The sequence below is a fragment of the Notechis scutatus genome, chromosome 3, assembly GCF_049901735.1.
Source record: "Notechis scutatus isolate UNSWTSFEM ecotype Mainland chromosome 3, rNotScu1.2, whole genome shotgun sequence".
In the NCBI taxonomy this organism is placed as follows: Eukaryota; Metazoa; Chordata; class Lepidosauria; order Squamata; family Elapidae; genus Notechis; species Notechis scutatus.
In genome coordinates, this window is record NC_142011.1 from 145448338 (window position 1) to 145467086 (window position 18749).

The 18749-nt window shown below is 35.4% G+C and overlaps 2 protein-coding genes across 2 annotated transcripts in view; one reads left to right on the plus strand and one right to left on the minus strand.

Moving 5' to 3' along the window:
* The window catches only part of RANBP9 (RAN binding protein 9), a 36596-nt gene extending 27483 nt beyond the window's left edge, over positions 1-9113 (plus strand). Inside the window, exons 7-14 of the mRNA XM_026669998.2 lie at positions 820-932; positions 1679-1787; positions 2563-2753; positions 3484-3631; positions 4371-4492; positions 6103-6254; positions 7347-7458; positions 8149-9113. Coding sequence (XP_026525783.1) covers positions 820-932; positions 1679-1787; positions 2563-2753; positions 3484-3631; positions 4371-4492; positions 6103-6254; positions 7347-7458; positions 8149-8279 — 1078 coding nt within the window. The 3' untranslated portion in view covers positions 8280-9113. The remainder of the gene's footprint in view (positions 1-819; positions 933-1678; positions 1788-2562; positions 2754-3483; positions 3632-4370; positions 4493-6102; positions 6255-7346; positions 7459-8148) is intronic.
* Positions 9114-11699: 2586 nt separating this feature from the next.
* On the minus strand, positions 11700-18364 carry NOL7 (nucleolar protein 7). Its single transcript, XM_026670003.2, has 8 exons — positions 18155-18364; positions 17323-17383; positions 16447-16502; positions 15594-15619; positions 14520-14595; positions 13377-13498; positions 13214-13291; positions 11700-12040 (listed from the first exon to the last, which is right to left on the minus strand). The coding sequence occupies exons 1-8, from the start codon at positions 18328-18330 to the stop codon at positions 11973-11975; spliced, it is 663 nt and encodes a 220-aa protein (XP_026525788.1). The 5' UTR covers positions 18331-18364; the 3' UTR covers positions 11700-11972.
* Between the last annotated feature and the right edge of the window lie 385 nt (positions 18365-18749).

The window sequence follows — 18749 nt, forward strand, 5'->3', positions numbered from 1 at the left end:
ACTGAAGTGTATTAAGAAGATACTGTTCTAGTAATTTGATGGGAAGATGGGTAGAATTATTTTCTCTTAATTATTTTATGAACAGTGTACTGCAGGTTTGATTCTGCTTGATTGAGGATGGAAAATTGTGTATATTTTTTCAGTGAAAGCTAAATTAACACATGCCATTTATTACTGTTGCTGCTTTTCATTCAAAGCCATTTGTAACTAATAGTATGTTTTTGAATCATGAATCATGTGGACACACTTGGATAAATTTGATGGATAGAGAATACAGATAATCTTTCCTCTTTAATATCCAAAACTACTTTGTCTAAGACAAAGAATACTCTTTGCATGCACATTATTACGTGTGTTACGCATCACTATGTTACCGCTTCTACCACACCTCTCACTGTGCTAAACTATTTCTCCATTGTGTGTAATTCCATTTTATAATCTTTGTTATCTTTGGCACTCTTGAATGTTCTGCTTAAACTATTAGGTTCCAACTGGTAATGAAGTGAATGTACATATGTATTTAAATATACATATGTATCCAATTTTAAATTGAGAAAAGTTAAATACATATAACTTGTAAATACATATCATGATATCCTTATTTATATCATATTTTATAATATATTTTATTTTTAACACTGTATATTAGAATAAATGTAGCATTTTATTCAGAGTAAATTTGCGTAACCTACTGAAAAAAAGTTTGTATCGAAGTGAATTTTCAAAGAAAAGAAATACTTGTAAATAAATTGCCTAATCAGCGGGATTAAATGGTAAAACTGCCTCCATGCTATATTTTGTATTAACTTTCTTTTACAGGATGGTTTCATCTTATTTGGTACATCATGGATACTGTGCAACAGCAGAGGCATTTGCTAGATCTACTGACCAGACTGTACTAGAAGAATTAGCTTCCATTAAAAATAGACAAAGTAAGCTTGAATAGTGCTGTGATGTTGTCTAAAAGCATTTAAATATTCAGTAAAAGAAATGCTTCTTCATAAGTAGCCTTTGGATTTCAGATATTATATTTCATTGATCACTGTTTTAAATATCTGAATAATCAATAGAAGCATGATTTTGTTTTACCAGAAATTAATTATGCACAAAAAATTGATTGGATTGTTACCTGATAAAAATAATGGTTATTTACTTAATTTCATTTTTTCACATTTATATTATGTGTTTATAAAAACAGCTGAATAAACAAACTGACAAAAAAAAATCTAACAATATGTAGAAATTTTAGTACACTTCCAATGAAGTAATGCTTACATGCTTTATTATTAGTTAATATCAATTTGCAGTTTAAAACAGTCTATATACATTGTCAAGACACCAATAGATATATAGCTTATAATTGTGATCAAAGCTATCTGGAATATTTTATATATTTTTGACAACACTGTATTAGCACTAAAGCAGATTAAAAATAAACAATTGTATGAATCCTTTTATTTTATTTATTAACTTTAGATCCTAGTCATTTGATCTCAAGTTTAGTAAAACATGATTAGAAAAAGATTTGTGGGACCCAAGGAATATATCAATAACATCATAACAAAGAAATACATACTCTTACCAAGACTGGAGACAAGAGATCCAGAAGTATTAATTGTTGCTTAAACTGGTCCTCAAATATACATTTTTAAACTTGTACTTTTGTTTCTGCTAATAGGAATTCAGAAACTGGTTCTAGCAGGAAGAATGGGAGAGGCCATTGAAACAACACAGCAGTTGTACCCAAGTCTATTAGAAAGAAATCCTAATCTTTTATTTGCTTTGAAGTGAGTCTTTGTGTAATGCAGATGTTTGTGAATAAATAGTCTGGGGGAGTCTATTGTGTCCATTTTATAGTTTCCAAGCTCCTATAGCAGCAAATTACTTTACTGATCATCTGGGAATTTAGGTAGTTATATTCACCGAATGAATAACTAAATAATGGGTCCAAACTTTGCCCTATTTTTTAATTTCAAAAGATTAAAACAGTTAAAAACTAGATTAAAATTTAAACATTTCTGATTATTGATTCTACAATAGATCATTAGAATCTCCTTATAGCCAGTTTGTGAAGAGTGCCAATAACCATTCATTTGAGTTTTAATTTTTACATGTCTATTGCCCATAGATAACATCAGTGCTGCAATTCATTGTTTTGCCTATAGAGTTGCGTCCCACGGTTTAAAGACTTTTTTGTTGTTAAAATGTGTTTTTTTTTTAAATTCCCCCTAAGTGAAAAGGTACCTCCTTGTAATAGTTACTCCCCCAAGAAGCAAAACTGATTTGATTGAATGGAACATAGTTCTGGATATGCATGTTGTCCTTGCTTAATTTTCTAATATACTAGACTTCTGTGGGAGACAAAGAAGACTTCTTCCTTTATTATTTCATTATTTTAATATATCAATTTAGACACGTACCTAATTAAATAGATGCATAATTGGCCATCGTATAAAATAACAGGAAGGCCCCATTGTACAAATCTTTAGTGCTAATACTACAAGCTTGGTTTTTAAAATTATTGTTTAATCTTCATAAATAACTTCTCTTCGTGTTTTCCAGGGTACGTCAGTTTATAGAAATGGTTAATGGTACAGACAGCGAAGTACGGTGTCTAGGAGGTCACAGTCCAAAATCTCAAGATAGCTATCCTGTTAGTCCACGATCATTTAGTAGTCCTAGTATGAGTCCCAGCCATGGAATGAATATCCATAGTCTATCAACGGGCAAAGGAAGTAGCACGCACTGTTCTGGTGAGTTTGAAGAAGACGACATGCCGCTTCCTTATCTTCTTCAGAGTTTAGACTCATTTGTCACTTAGCACGTGGAATACTTTGTGTTGTGCATCCTAGCCTGGAATGTCGAACAGGAGAAACAGCCTTTTTTTTACCAGTATCTACTTCATGGGTTACCAGCTGTTTTATAATACTCTGTCCCCACTACAGGTTGCACTTCCATGAACAGTTTACATAATATGATCTAGTTTAAACTAGAGGAGTTCTTGCTTTGTGTGATGTCATTTGTTTTCAACAATATTTGATTTAATAAAAATTGATATTCTGAAAGTTTGAAAAAAATAGAAATGGAGCAGGAGGAAAGAGAAAGAAAACATACTCAACAAACTGCTATAGGTGTTAGCATCGCCTTTATTGTGAGAATAAAGATCACTCAGAAATTTGTGTCATGATGTGTACCTAGAATAAGGGAAGTTGTTTATGGTACTACATTCTGGGAAAGAACTATCCTTTGAGCAGGACTGGATTTTAGGTATTTTAAGGCAAGAATCAGGATTTCTTTTAAATTAGCTTACCCTCTATATTACTTGATGTATAAGAGGTATTCTTATGTGATTATAGCATAGCTATGTCCATGTAGCTTATATTAGTTAATGCATACAAGCTATATGAACTACATATACTGTAATCATGTAAGAATACATTCTGTTAATTCAAAACATTATCTGATGCCTTCGCCTTTTTTTAGGTTTTGAAAATAGTTGCAGTAATGGAGTGATATCAAACAAAGTTCATCAGTCATATTGTCACAGTAAACATCAGTCTACCAGTTTAAATGTACCAGAACTCAACAATATAAATGTAACAAGATCACAACAGATCAACAACTATTCCAGGTACATAAATGTAATTCTGTCTGGTTCTATTATTTTTCACTCAGCTGTCGTGTTTGTTTTCCTGCTCTCCTTTATTATACTCTATTCCACTCTTTCCTTGTTCTCCTCACCCACACGACAGTATTCCTGTATCAGTCTGGAGAGATGGAGGTGGGCTGCCACTGAGAATTGGGTTGATAGCAGCTTGGTATCAATTCTCATATGTGCATGTCAAGGACAACATATCACAATGTTAATAGGTTAAGTATCATGACAAGAACTTAGCATCCCCCATCATGCATGGGTAGATTGTCTGCCTGCAAACTTCCAGATTGCAAAGGAGAGCAACAAGAAAGCCCATGGCTTCATTTGATCTCCCTAAAATTTAAAGCTAGGGCTATTTTGTGTATTTTATCATTTTTTAGGCTTTTTCTAGAATCATTTAACACCATGTTGAGCTGCAAGATTTTCCCTATTGACTCTCTTATCTTGGCAAGAAAAGAGCTGTCTTACCGTAGCACAGGCTCTATTGAAAGAGTCAAGAATTTCAGGATGCTGGAAGCTATAGCTCAGCAAAACCTGGAGGCAGCATATTCCCCATCCATGGGCTACACATCGTCTGCTGAAAACAGAATTTAACTGTATTGTGGATATATAGTTAAATAATGGTGGTATCCTGCCACATCAAGGTTGTAGATTACAATATGATTATTTATAGATGAGGTTTAATTCTAAAAAATATCCATTACTTTCTTCACAGCAATGATGTAGACATGGAAACAGATCACTATTCTAATGGAGTTGCAGAGACATCATCCAATGGTTTCTTAAATGGTAGTTCTAAACACGATCATGAAATGGAAGAATGTGACACAGAAATGGGTCTGCAATGATTTTTTTTTACCTATCTACCTTTGCAGATTGATTTTTATTACTGTTATTTGAAATGATTTCCAAATGATAAGAATAGTTAACTCTTATGTCAGTTTATATATGTAACATTATCATGAAAATATTTTATGCAAAGTATACCTGAAACATACCATAGTATCCCCCAGATATGTTTTTGTCCATGTTCATACTGATGATAATAGGTCCAAAATACCTGGAAGGTACAGGCCACCTTTGCCTGAATACATAAATATTAAGTATCTCAAATACTTGAATTAGCATTATTTTTGTTCGATACCTTACCTGTGTCAGTTTCATGGCTCAGCTAAGTTGCAGAATACTGATGGGATTAGAATATTAAAATGGGGATAAGCTCCATTTGTGTAGTATTTGATTAGGTAAGTGCTCAAAATGGAGACTCGGATGTGCTTGGTAGTTTGATGCTACTTGGTATGCTTCTTCACGCCATCATTTGATTCTTCCGGGTTGAATAGTATGTCTTGGCATCAACCACATAATTTTCTTGGCAAATGACTGATGTGAAATAAAGACATAGATTGAACAATGCCACAGTACCTCCTCTACAAATGTTTTAGAAAATGAATTATCAGTCTACAGAACAAAACGTGACATAGGGTTTTAATATTTTTGGTAACTGCCTAAATTCTTTGTATGCTTTGACTTACTGCTTGAGATACAGAACAGCCTAATTTGTAGAAATATCAGAAAATAATTCTGTGACAGTTGAATTTTTCAGAGGTCAGAGTTGGGATATAGTAAAAAGCTGTGAACAAACAGTTAGATGCTCAGAAGCTATATTGTAGAGCAACATTTGCAAGCTGCAAAAGGATCACATGCATTTTTCACACAAGGACTAAAATGAGCCTAATAAGATGTTTAAAACAGTGTTTTTGTCTGAAGGATTTTCAAAAATTGCCGATTCTCTTTATTTTATAAGGGATAGAATAATATCATAAGTGTTTGTTGTTCAGGTTCAAGGAAGCTATTTTATTCCTTAACTTCTTCCCCTCTCCCCAAGCCACAAAAAAATCTCAGGCATGTATATTCCAGAGAAGCAGAGCATCTTCAGATTGCCACATCTTTTGGCTTTGGTCTCCACTTCATAGAACTCTTTTTCAAAGTATTGTTTAGTGTTTGTATTCCTTGGTGATTTCAGAAAAGCCGTAAAAGCTGTTTGTTTCCCTGGGCATTTGCGCCCTTGAAATTTTTTTAAATTGGTGTGTCATATGAAGTTTCCTGTAAAGGTAGTGTAGCGTAGTGGTGAAGGTGTTGGACTTGGACTAGGGAGACACAGACAAATCCCCAACTGATGTTCAAACTGTCTGAATGTTTTTAGACTAGTCACCCAGCCCAATTTACATTGTAGGAATACAGTTAATGGGAAATCCTCATATAACCTTTTAACTGTCTGAGATGGCTGGCTAGAGAGAGAGAAAAAAAAGTAATCATTGTTATCATAATGTACAGCAATCTTATAAATACTGTATATACTACATATATAAATACTGACTTAAATTTGAACATGTCCCATACTTGATTGTTTTCATCATTATCTAATTACTACCTTCTTGTTCTTTAAGAGGTGGATTCCAGTCAGTTAAGACGCCAACTATGTGGAGGTAGCCAAGCAGCTATTGAAAGAATGATTCACTTTGGCAGAGAATTGCAAGCTATGAGCGAACAACTAAGAAGGGAGTGTGGCAAAAACTCACAAAACAAGAAAATGCTCAAAGTAAGTCACCTTTGTATAGAAATTGCTAATAATATGATAGGTTTAGATTCTACTCCATTTATACAATGTAGAGGAAAATTGTCATTTGCTTGCAGACATTTCATTAGCCAGCTAGGTAATATCATCAATGTAAGTATGGAGTTTGCACCCTACTTATATATAGTAGCTTTTCCTGCCAGTTTTGATGGGGATGTGGTTTTCTTCTCATTAGTTCCTAGATTAGAATACCATATTTTGCCTGATTGCTTGACTGGTATTTATCCCTGTTTATCTGGGTGTTTGGCTACTAGAGAAGATGTGTTCTGATCTTTTTGTTTCCTCCTTAGCTTTTTTTATTGTCTCTTGAATCCTAGACTAAACTAAATCCAGAAATATTATGGGTATTTGGAAGCTTGGCATTCAGACAAATCAGCCATCAGTAGACCCATAGAAATAAACCACATTTCCATGCTATTCAAAAGACCCAATAAAAACACCAGGAAGGAAACAAAAAGACTAGAACATATTCTCTCCAGCAGCCAAGATATCCAGATAAAGGATTAAATAAGGGAAACAATCAAGCAGAAAACAATACTGTAATCAAGGAACTGCCAAGGAGAAAACCACACCCCTACTAAAACTGACAAAGCTGTAAACGGGGAGCAAACCCCACACTTACTCAAACTGATGATTCTACTTTCTTGGATAATGAAATGTCTTCAGTCAAACAACTAAGCTCAGAGAGTGCCAAAGACTCCCCAGTTCAACCCCGAGTTACATAAATTCTCTTCTCTTGGTACTGAAAATATAGCTAGCATGAAATTGTGCTGACTTTTCCTTTTGCATAAGTGATTGGAAGATTGAATTGTATTGAGGGGAATGCAGTAGAATTAAATTTGATCTTGAGTAAGGTAAAAACTAATACTGAAAATAACCTTAGTTTATTTCAATAGGAAGAACAACGTAAATGTCATAATGGCACATTTCATAGAAGGTCTCATTTAAGTCATGAAGCCTATTCTCCTGCTTTATGCAGTAATCCTAAATTGAAGCATCCAGAATCAATGACTATCCAGCCACTAATTTCTAAGATTTGTTTTTTCCCCCCAACAGGATGCATTCAGTTTACTTGCATATTCTGATCCATGGAATAGTCCAGTTGGAAATCAGCTGGATCCCATTCAGAGAGAGCCTGTATGTTCAGTTCTCAACAGTGCAATACTTGGTAAGCCTGTTAAGTTTCCTTCTTTATACAAATTTATTAAGGCACATTAAACACAGAGGAAACAGATTACTTGATTATTGAAGGAAATTCTTGTACCATAATTCACTAAACCTTAGCATTCCATTTGGTGTGCCATTTACTATCAAACTCATGTATACAAAACAAGCAATTCCATCCAGAGGCTTGTTAGCAGCCAGAGTAGGAAAGCCATTTCACTCCCCCCCACCTCATGCTTTTCTCTACTCTGCCCCACTCTTATTTCTTTTTCACTCCTCTGATCATAGGGAAATATGAAATTTTCAGCTACTGACTTAGAAACAGAACAAAGGATTGCTCCATTACACCTAAAATAATTAGCATCATTCCATAATGTCTTGACATTCAGGTACTGTGTCACCCAGGGTGAGCACCTTTGCATTACTAGTTGAGAGGATACAAATGGGCCTTCTCTTTCACCAACATCAGAACTTTCTATCAAGACTTTATTAATATTAAGTAAATATTGAAGGTATTAACATTTTATGATTTGACATGGTCTGCATAGTGAATTAAACTACTACTTAGTATGGAATTAACATTCCATTCCAGTAATTTTGAAAATAAGTTACTTGAGTTGGATAGAAATATTAGTGGAAATTATTTTTTGAGAAGTAAAACAAGTTAAAATAGTGCATTGTTGAATTTTTTCAGAGACACACAATCTACCAAAGCAACCTCCTCTTGCTCTCGCAATGGGACAGGCTTCACAGTGTCTAGGTCTGATGGCCCGATCAGGAATTGGATCCTGTGCATTTGCCACAGTGGAAGATTATCTACACTAGCTATGCATCTGAAGGTGTCCATGGTGTATAATGTGGCATATATTCAACATGAAAGTAGACCAACTCTGCCAATTGGGAGTTTGGATTTTTTTTAATTATGTACTAAGGACAGGTCTGTTGCTTTACATTGCTTCCTAGTTTACAGCATGATGCAAATGATTTTCTAAACTACTGTTAGGAGATATTTTCCATCTTTAACCAGAGTTAAATATCATCAGTAACATCAGATTGAAAAACCTTTGAATTGTTACAAACAAACCAAAAAGTTCTGCCTTCCTCCTGGAGGGCAGGGCAAAATAGATAATGTTGTGGATGTGTTAGTATGTGGGTGATGTAAACTTCAAGCAGAATAATTTGCCAACTTTCACCCTCATTACATAGATCAATCAATGTAATTTGCAAACTGCATATGTACCTGACAGTTTGGCTGTATAGTATTGATGGGAAGAAATATTTTTAATGTGTACTGTAAAACTTGAAATACTCAGGAGCTGAGTGAATATGTTTGTTGCTACTTACAATCTCAACCTGTTTCCTAGTGGTTTTTGTTTTAACATGGTTGTTTCAGCTCTGTTTCCTGTTTAACTGCAAACAACTTTTGTTGTAGACTCACCTGTTTAACTGTTGTATTATAACAGTATTACATGTCAACACAGTGTGGTTATGGCCTATTTATATAAAAACCAAATATTTAGTCAATTTCAGTCTTAATTTAATCTTTGTACACCCTGCATTTTAAAAAGTGCTTAAATGAGTACTCTATTGCAATAAAATGTAGTGATACCATAATTAATCAGCCATTAAATACTTACATATGGTAGGATTGCTACCTTATTTTTCTGCTTGTGTTGTATTTTGGATTCAAGTAGATTAAATTTAAATATTTAAATTTAAATATTTAAATACTGTGGTTTCTCTTCAGATGATATAAATCCTTCATCCTTAAAATATTATTGCTAGGTCAAGTGACCTATCATGTTACGATCTAAGGCTGATGCAACTAAATTAACTGCCCTGAATTAATTGTGGTTAACCTTTGCTAAGCATATACAGCTGATATAAAAACAGAAATAGTTGTGTAAGTGGATAGCAGAATGTGGTTACCTATACCAAGTGTCAACAAATGCAGGCAATGGACACCCAACATATGATTCTCATAGGTCGGGCCCTATACTTATCCCATACTTTATGCAGCAGGAAGTCTACATAAGAGCTAACATTTGTTTCACATTTGACATTAAAAGGTAGCAAGATTGGATGTTATACAAAACCTGATCTTATCCTATAATAGGAAAGAACCCAAATACATACATTTGCTTCATTTTTTTTTGTCTGGAGGGAATGAAAAAAGCAGCATTAATAGTTCCTTCAGATATTAAGCCAGGAAAGCTTTTATGCTTTCACCAGAATAGATCCTGCAATAATCTACCTGTGGTTCTTAATGGAGTGGCAAGGAAACATTCCTGAATTATTGTGTAAAGAACTTATATTGGGGGAAAATGGTCCAACTTTATAAACAACTGTTGATGCTTTTGTTTGGTAAAGCCTTTTGATCTCACTGTACCATGCTCTTAACCATCTGCTTTTCTGGCCTGACAGGTTTGTTGGCATGGCTCATGGGCAACATTAACTCCTGCTGAAAATTATGGATTAAGGCCCCACTTGAGCAAGATTGTGTTACCTATATTATTCTCTGTTTTGTAAAGAAGGTATACTACTAGCAGTAATTTAACAGCATCTCAGGTCTATTCATAGAATGAAAGTCTCGTATGTCTCCAAGCAAATTTAAAAAATATATATAATGAAACGTGCAACATCAGTAGCAGAGTGGAACATCCCAAGGCTGTGATAGGCAGAATTTGCAAGGTGAAGATTTGGCCAGGCATCATTATCAGTATTGAACAGACTATTTCATTACTCAGCCTACTCCTTAGGTATAGCTACAGATGTAAAGCTAGAATGCTTCAGCTTCTGCAAAGTCAATCTACTGAGTCACCAAATTTGAAGGGATTATGTGATTGCCTTTGAATACAATAACCACTAGAATTAAAATATACTGTATTAGCTTTCCAATCTTTAGACTTTGAAAAGTAGGAGAGGAAGAATATTAATGAACTTTGGAGAAAACTCTTGAGACTATTGTGGACAACGAAAAAACAAACAAACAAATCAACCCAGAGTTCTCACTTGAGGTGCCAGTTGACCAGGCTCTAGTGACCCTACTTTGGGCATAAGACAGCTCTCTGGAGAAGGCTCTAATGTGGGGAAGGTGGAAGAAAAAGGATGGATCCAGACAGAGTGCCATGAATACACCACTGCCAAGAGATCTGAAACATCAGGTTTAGGGACAGATAAAATTTATGTGGCTGCTAAGAATCAGCAATGGCTTGATGTGTAATCAAGTGTCTCTCTTAATGCTAGTTGTTATTCCAATTCCCTTAGCGCAGGTTTGGGGGGCGTCACACACTGGCCACACCCACCCCTGGTTTAGCGAAGGGGGAAAAAGTTGCGCTACGTCACCTGACAACATGTCATTGCAAGTTTGACACCCCTTCTTACACCCCTGTGCTTAGAGAAATAGGGAGAGCAACAGAATTTGAGTAAAAATTAATATAATCCAGTGATGTCAGGAAATAATACTGAGATTTTAGGGGAGCCACCCTAAATTACCTAGTTCTAACTAGGATTCTGACTGAGATATGTAGATCTGGACTACAAGAATTATGGGGTTACTCCATCAAGAGACAAACGGCAGAGAAAAAAAAGCTTGCCCAATTACTTAATAGTGGTCTGTTTAGGCATAGTGGATACCTGTTCCTGAATAGTTCAATTTTTACAGTTAGTTCTTGATCAGTATAAAATTCATTCAGATGAAGGACAACAGCTTCCAAGTTTAACTTTTTTTTACTGGAAAGGAGCCAAATGTGAAATAAATTTCCTGACAACCTGATTTCTTCTTTGGACCTGCTTTGCTACTGGTGTTGACTCCTAAAGAAATTCAGCAGTGGATTATAACTATACCATTGTCTGCTGTAAGTATTCTGTGCTGGCTTCTTGCATATGACCATTCTGACTATGTCTCTTACTCTAGTAAGTGGGCTAGGGATAGGCAGTTAATGAATTAGGTATTCCTACTGATTCACATCTTGTGGTTCCCATAGGCAGCTAGACGGCAGGTTGGGGAACAAGCATTTTTGTTGGAATATTTACTAATTCCATGGGAATTATTTTCAGGCAAACTAGATTCAAAGTGTTATGTTTTAATATTTCCCATATTTGCAAACCTATATACAAATTATTTCAAGATATATCTTCGTTTTACAAATCTAATGTACTTCCAAAAAGCATGTTGTGGGTGCAGTAGTAAGTCAATTTACAGGTGTGGGAGAGTCAAATGTTAAAAAGCATTTTAGTAAAAATAGTGTCAAAATATTTAATAAACTTAATTTCTCATTCAATCAAAACTTAATTCAACTGAATTCCAAAGATCCAGGTAAAAACGTTTAGTTGGAACAAACCATTGCAAGACCTTAATTACTTTCCAGAAGGTTATACGTTTTAATTCTTTGTAAAGATTTAAAAGAAAACATAAATCATAAAAATGTTAACATATAAAACAATAGCAAGGACATTGTGTAATTCAAATACAAGGTATTTTGCAATGATATTGTACATAAGCAATAGCAAAATATTTCAGGGAATTAGTTTTGAAGATACCCAATGTTTTGTAAACCGAGTAGCTTTTTCTTTTTTTACTTTACCTAGGGAACAAGAAAACAGACAATTAGTTGAAAAAAGAAGTCAAGAATACTAAGTTGCTATAGGTTCCATAAAAGCTTGTATTTGCCACTGCTTGAGCAATCCCATTTAAGAAAATCCATTCACTTTCAACAATCTATATAAAAACAACTATAAGTCTATGGCATATACAGTATTTGTGAACAATTTGGTTAGATTTGCCATTACAGAGCCAGTTCATTTTATGTTAATCAAGCAGAAAGGGGAAAAAGTCTTCCTTCCATCTCTGGAATTTGAGATTGTTTTCTGTACTTTTCTGTAATTTTTTGAATTTGGTGGCCCAAAGAGACGAAGTACCTTGCTCCTTTTATTCCTTTGGTATCAAAACTCATATTTACATGACAAATCAGACATCCACTAATATCAGAACTCTCTCTCCAATATTATAGGAATAAATACAAAAATGTCTATTGTTTCTGGGAAGACTTTACAAGATTTGCAAACTAAAAAGGTTTCATTCAGGTCTTCTACCCTTCACGAACTTAAAAAAGCTTTATATATAAACTACAATTCTCAAATAAACATCTCTCTTTCATTTTTCTGGCAAAAATACAGATACAGTTTGACATTTGCTTTTCTACATTTTTTGCCCCTTTCAACTTTACATGGTAGCCTACAATCCTGGAATCTCCAGATGGTTTTACATCCGACTGTTTGACGCTGCTTGCTTTTTTAAAATGAACTAAAATTGACTATATGTGCTGTTATTATTGTTCAAGACCATAGGTGCTTTGAATGGTAGGTTATCTTGAGTATACTCAGTAGTAAACAGCTCTTATCTTAAACTACATGGACAGCTTTATCACCCAATTTCACACTCAAACTTCATAACCTAAGGGTATAAATGCCTCTCATGTTACAGACATCTTTAGCTACATGTGCTTTTGTTACACTTGACCATATTTATATTTTTCATATGTCGGAGCATGTAGGAAATTACCATTTTGATGGAAGGTCCTTCAAAATGACTACAGCAATTGCTTTGAACCAGATTTTCACATTTAGTAGATGTTCCTCAGTTAAAAGAAATGCAAAACCATGCAAAACCTAAGCTTAAAACACTGAAGTCAATAAAGCACAATCACCACAAAAGCTCTTTTAAATTGTTGCTATAAGACAAAGGAATATCATCTTACCCCAAGATCTATTCACAAACTGCATTGCAGCTTTTTTAACTGCATTTTTCTTGTTTTCAACCGAAAAATATTGATTTGCTGGAATAACAAGAGGGATTTAACTGAATTACAATTGTCATGCGATCAATATATTTTCTAAGTTCATTATGCAAAACTCCTTTACCAGTAGTTCGATTGCAGCTTGCTCCATAAAGATGTTTCTGTATAAAGTCTTTTGCTTCCTGTTGCTGTCGATTGGTTAGCTCCTGGTCTTTTAACCGCACAGCCATGTAATTTGGCGGGCATCTAATGATAAAGAAACAGTTAACGTATTCACTACCTTGGTTTTTTGCTTCATTTTACAGAGCAAAACCACATTCCCTATATATTAACCACATTGACTAAATAAAGCAATAACATGCAAACAAGCTAACTCTTATTCTAAATGTATTTCCATTATTCGTGTATTTACATGCTTAACACTCCCTCACTCTCATGACTTTGGGCAGGACTGTTCAACTCCCAAGGCTTTGAGAGGTTTACAATAAAATTAATGTTAGATAAGGAGATAGGTAGATGTCACCTGTTTAGGTTCAGATTAAGCAGTTTAATTTGAAGAATTGCTAGTTGCAGCATGAACTATGACTGAATTCAAGCTTATCAAGAGTTTTACTGTTTCAAATATTTAGCTTACATAAAGTGGTGCCACTTAACAGAGCTTCATCTGCAACTGATACTTCAATTTAAACTATTGCAAAAACCTGCTCGAAACAAAACAAATGTGCAATAGCAAACCTCGTGTTTGTTGTAACAATATTTTTGAATTACTCCAGATCACTGCAAAGTCTCACCATCCATAATATAAGCTTCTTCAGCATACATCGCATCAATTCTACAGCTACAGTCTTTTGAAGCTAAAACAAAGTATTTCTAAAAGTTACTGTAAGAGTGACTTCCATTTTAACTAACTGTGGCCTCTTCCTAAAGAAATTTAATTTGGGACCTTATAAAAGTACAGCACATCTCAGCAATCTGAACCTTCAGGAGACAAGGGTATCTACAACTGCCTAAATGAGAATGTTGCTTTTATTTGAGAATAAATTACAAATCAGTTTTTGCAAAGACGTTATCTTTTCTTGAAATTACTGTAATAGTTTAGTTCATCATACCAAATAATAACAACAAAGTCAGGGCTTACTAAACCTGGGGCCCTCTTAAGTATGGATTTCTATCTCCAGAATTATCTTCCTGCTGGCCAAGGAATTCAGAGCCTTGGTCTATACATCCAGAGGGTATCCAGAACTGGGACAGCTAAACTAAGCCATACCTGGTTGCCAAAATTTCTTCTTCACTGTCTTTTTCTGAATCGTCTTGATTTTCAACTTCATCTTCAACATCCTGATCTATAAATCAATACATGTGCTGAATATTAAAGGCCTTAAATTAATTTTAAATGGGATTTTAGAAACCCTTGCTTATAAATGTGTGAAATAAACTGATGACTTGTTACCAGAAAGAATTACAGTTCAGGATCCAGCCTAAATGGGAATTTTTTAAAAAATAAATACCAAGGTAGACAAGAATTGATCTGCATGCATAATCTCCAGAGGCTTTGATGCAAACCCTCCCTAAGTCTGAATTTTGATAGGAATCAATTGGGAAAATTTGATAACCTGCTTACGAAAAATCCCTTATCATTTTTATTAATATGTTGTTTAGAAAATATAATCCATTCTGCTCGGTATTTGCTGGCAGATATGGTTGTTATATTTGGTTAGCTAATTTTAGCATGACCTACTGATGCACAACTTTGCTTAGTCTCTCAGAAGTAACAAAAGAGTAATATTATTTTAGTTTTGTTAAGAACTTTGCCTTCTACAAGGATAAAGCCAGAGTCCTCCACTTGTACTTGTTCATGGATGGAGACAAATCTGCTAACCAAGACTTAAGGTTTACATGATGTTCTAGAACTCCCACGGCAAACTTGTTAACTATCAACTTGGAATGTTTTTTATCTGCAAAGAGTGGGATTACAAAAATGCCATCTTAAAAAAATACTTAGAAGTATTTACTGATCAATATTAAGGAACAGTAATATTTTTCTAAGTAGGGTACAGTCTTATTGACTAAAACTTTTACATCATTCTTCTAGACCACTTAGAAACATCTGAATGACCATCACAGAGAATTTTATATATTCATCTATTTCACATATTTATTTTATAAATAATATAAATATTAAATATTACTTTGAATTATTTTTTCAAATGGCCCAGTTCACCTTCTCTATTTGATTCTATGTCTGCCACATTACATGTGGATCTCAAACCACATTTTTATTCTAGTCACAAAATGATAACACACAGTAGAGGTAATATAAAAAGTAGACTTTTATACATACCTTGTTCATCAGTTGTTGAATTGATGCTAATAATGAAAGAAGTTGAGGAAGAATTTAAATATTTCATAATCTATAAATAAAAAGTTAATCACATGCAACCAAACTATCAATACTAAAATAATTAAAATATAGGAATTTAATATGACAGACTGTAAATTCCTCACATTCTTTCTTTTCAGAAATTGACAAGTTTTTGAACTGGAGGAAATAATTTAGCTTTATTTCAGGTAGGTACAAAAATAGTCAAGTACTTGACTCATTAACAGCAAAAGATTTCAACCTGTTTCTTACATCACAAGTTACTTTTGGTTTCACAAATGCCCCATAGAGGTGCTCCTTTACTTAACAACCATAATGGAGCCCCAAATTTCTGTTTCTAAGTGAGAAAGTTGTTAGGTGACTTCTGCCCCATTTTACGACTTTTCTTGTCACTGTTGTTAAGTGAATCACTGCAGTTATTTGGTTAGTAACACAGTTAAGTGAATCTGCCTTCCCCTTTGATTTTACTTGTCAGAAGGTTGCAAAAAGTAATCACATCACCCCAGGACACTGCAACCATCATAAATATGAACTAGTTGCCTATGTCTGAATTTTGATCACTTGACCATCACAGTTGTATGAAAAATGTTCATAACTCACTTTTTTCAATGCCAATGTAACTCTGAACTAAATGAATTATTGTAAGTCAAGAACTACCTGTAATACAATTTGATAAACATACAGTACTGTCATTTAGGGAAAATCAAGCCTGAGAGAAATGATGGAATGAACTGTTTCTCAGGATTACAGATAAAGATACACTGTATCTTAAAACTTGGAATAGTTACATGTCTCCCAGAACATATTTGCTTACCTGTTCTGTGTAGATGCCAACTCCTCCAAGACATTTTCAGGAAGCAGCTTTCTTTTCTGAGAAGATTAAATTTTTCCAATTAATACTACTTCTAGTCATTAACATAGTCTTCTAATGATTTTTTTGGACTTGGATATAAACTGTAGATCTAGTTAATTTAAGGCAGCAAATTAAATATGAAAATATAACATTATAACAGTAATGTAATACCTAAATCAAGCACATATTGATGTTTCCTGCCACAGCTCCCCAAACCCTGATCAATTGTGGTGCTAGCAGAAAATCTTTGCACAATTGCTTGTTATTGTCCCAGAATTACCTACTTTTTTAGTCGGTAAAAACAGCACTAAGGAGTTTACTTTTGCAAACTGCCAAATGTTCTGAGAGGAGAAATGGTTTTCATGGTAGGGAATAAATCCCTAAGAACAGTTTATTTCTATATCATTTGCTACATTCAGCACATATTCCCATGTCATTTTCATTGCTTAAATTTGTCCAATTTGATTTTCTTTGGATATGCCAAACAAAACTCACATCATCCTCAATCAAGTCCAGCTCACTTGAAGGACACATTAAGGCCACTTTAAAATGGTAGCTGAAACACTTAGTGGTACAATAGCAACATTTTGGTAGCTTTTCATCAAGACAATTCCTTGTTCATTAATTGCAACATGCTGTTACAAATTCTCAGAAAATCAGAAGGTGGTATATGTAGTCAAACTTACGGAGAAACATGATAAAAATTATAATGATGTTTATTCCCAGGTAGGGTGTAAACAGGTCTGAACCTTTTTATGTTTAACAAAGCATGACCGAGTACAATTAGCATATCAAACAAACCATCTCAAGAATTATATACACAAGGTGCAAAATTACCTTCTGTTCCTTAAATAGTTCTTCTCTATGCCGTCTCTTTTCTTTCAATACGGCCTTTTCTCTAAGAAAGCAAAATAAAATATTTAGGAAAAATATGCATTTGCTCCACAAAGCTGAAATCCTTCACACAATGCTGCCTACGTACAAGATAATGTAATTAAGGGAGATTTTTCTTTTTATGGGATGTATCACTTTGATTAAAATCTGTCTTCTTGCAATGTGTATAATCAACACCCAGAACACTAACAGAGTTGGAAAAGGGACCTTGGAGGTCTTCTAGTCCAACCCTTTTCTCAAGCAGGGGACCCTATCCCATTTCAGACAAGTGGTTGTCCAATCTCTTCTTAGAAACAATATGCGATGGAGCACCTGCAACTTCTGGAGGCCATCCGTTCCTCCCATTCATTGTTCTCTTCTAGGTTGGATCATCTCTTTCTTTGACAAGTTGCCATCCGTTACTTCCTATCCTGTCCCGAGATGCTTTCGAGATGCTTATCGACCCCCCACCCCTCATTACAAACGATACGAGAGGCAACTTTACAAATTCCTTCCATGAATACTGAGGCCAAACAAAGACAACGAGGAATGGAGCGACGGAAGGGAAATTCCTACTGAAAGCCTGGCCAGGATCGGACAAGGGGCCACCCCTGAAAACTGTCGCTGCAGTGACTTTAAAGGCTGCCTCCGTTGGCTTTTGGCTTCTCGGCTTTGCTATGCCGGAGCGGCGCACCCAGGAGAGGGAGGCGGTCCGGCCGCTCCGAGGCCTCTCTCACCCGTTGTTGCCCCGCCGCCCCGGTTCTCGCCTCGGGTGGCGGAGGAGGGTTCGTGTTACCTGCAGGCCCGCTCCCCCGCCAGCCGGCGCTCCTCCGCAGCGGCCTCCCGCGCCCTCTCGAAAGTCACCTCCTCTGGGGCCTCGTCGCTTTCTTCCCCGTCGGAAAAGGCAGCGGCGGCCATAACCGCCGCTTCTCTCGGCTCCCCTGCCTCAGCGCCACCACTGCGCGCCTCCATTTTGCTAACCTAAACTTCCGGTTAACCTCGAACTCTATCGCCGGAAGGAATCCCCCAGAACCTAAAAAGACCGTTGGGGGGGTGTCTGCTTGCTTCCGTTTAGGTGCCGAGGAAGGCAGCTGGAAAATCGCCTTCATATTAGACAGTCTTTTTTAAGATAAAATCGTCTCGTTAGTGGTTTGTGGAGACAACAGAAACAATGTACAGTGTAAAATACCTGTAGGTGGGCGTTAAAGGGCTTTGATAAGGAAAGTGTGTAGAGATTCTCCGTCATCCAGGTCATGGTTGTCCCAAAGGTGCTGTTTCGGGAGGCAACTGGACTTTCTTATTTTTTTTCTTTGAAGACGTTTCGCTTCTCATCCAAGAAGTTTCTTCAGCTCTGACAGGATAGTGGGGAATGGAAGGATTTCTATTCTTTG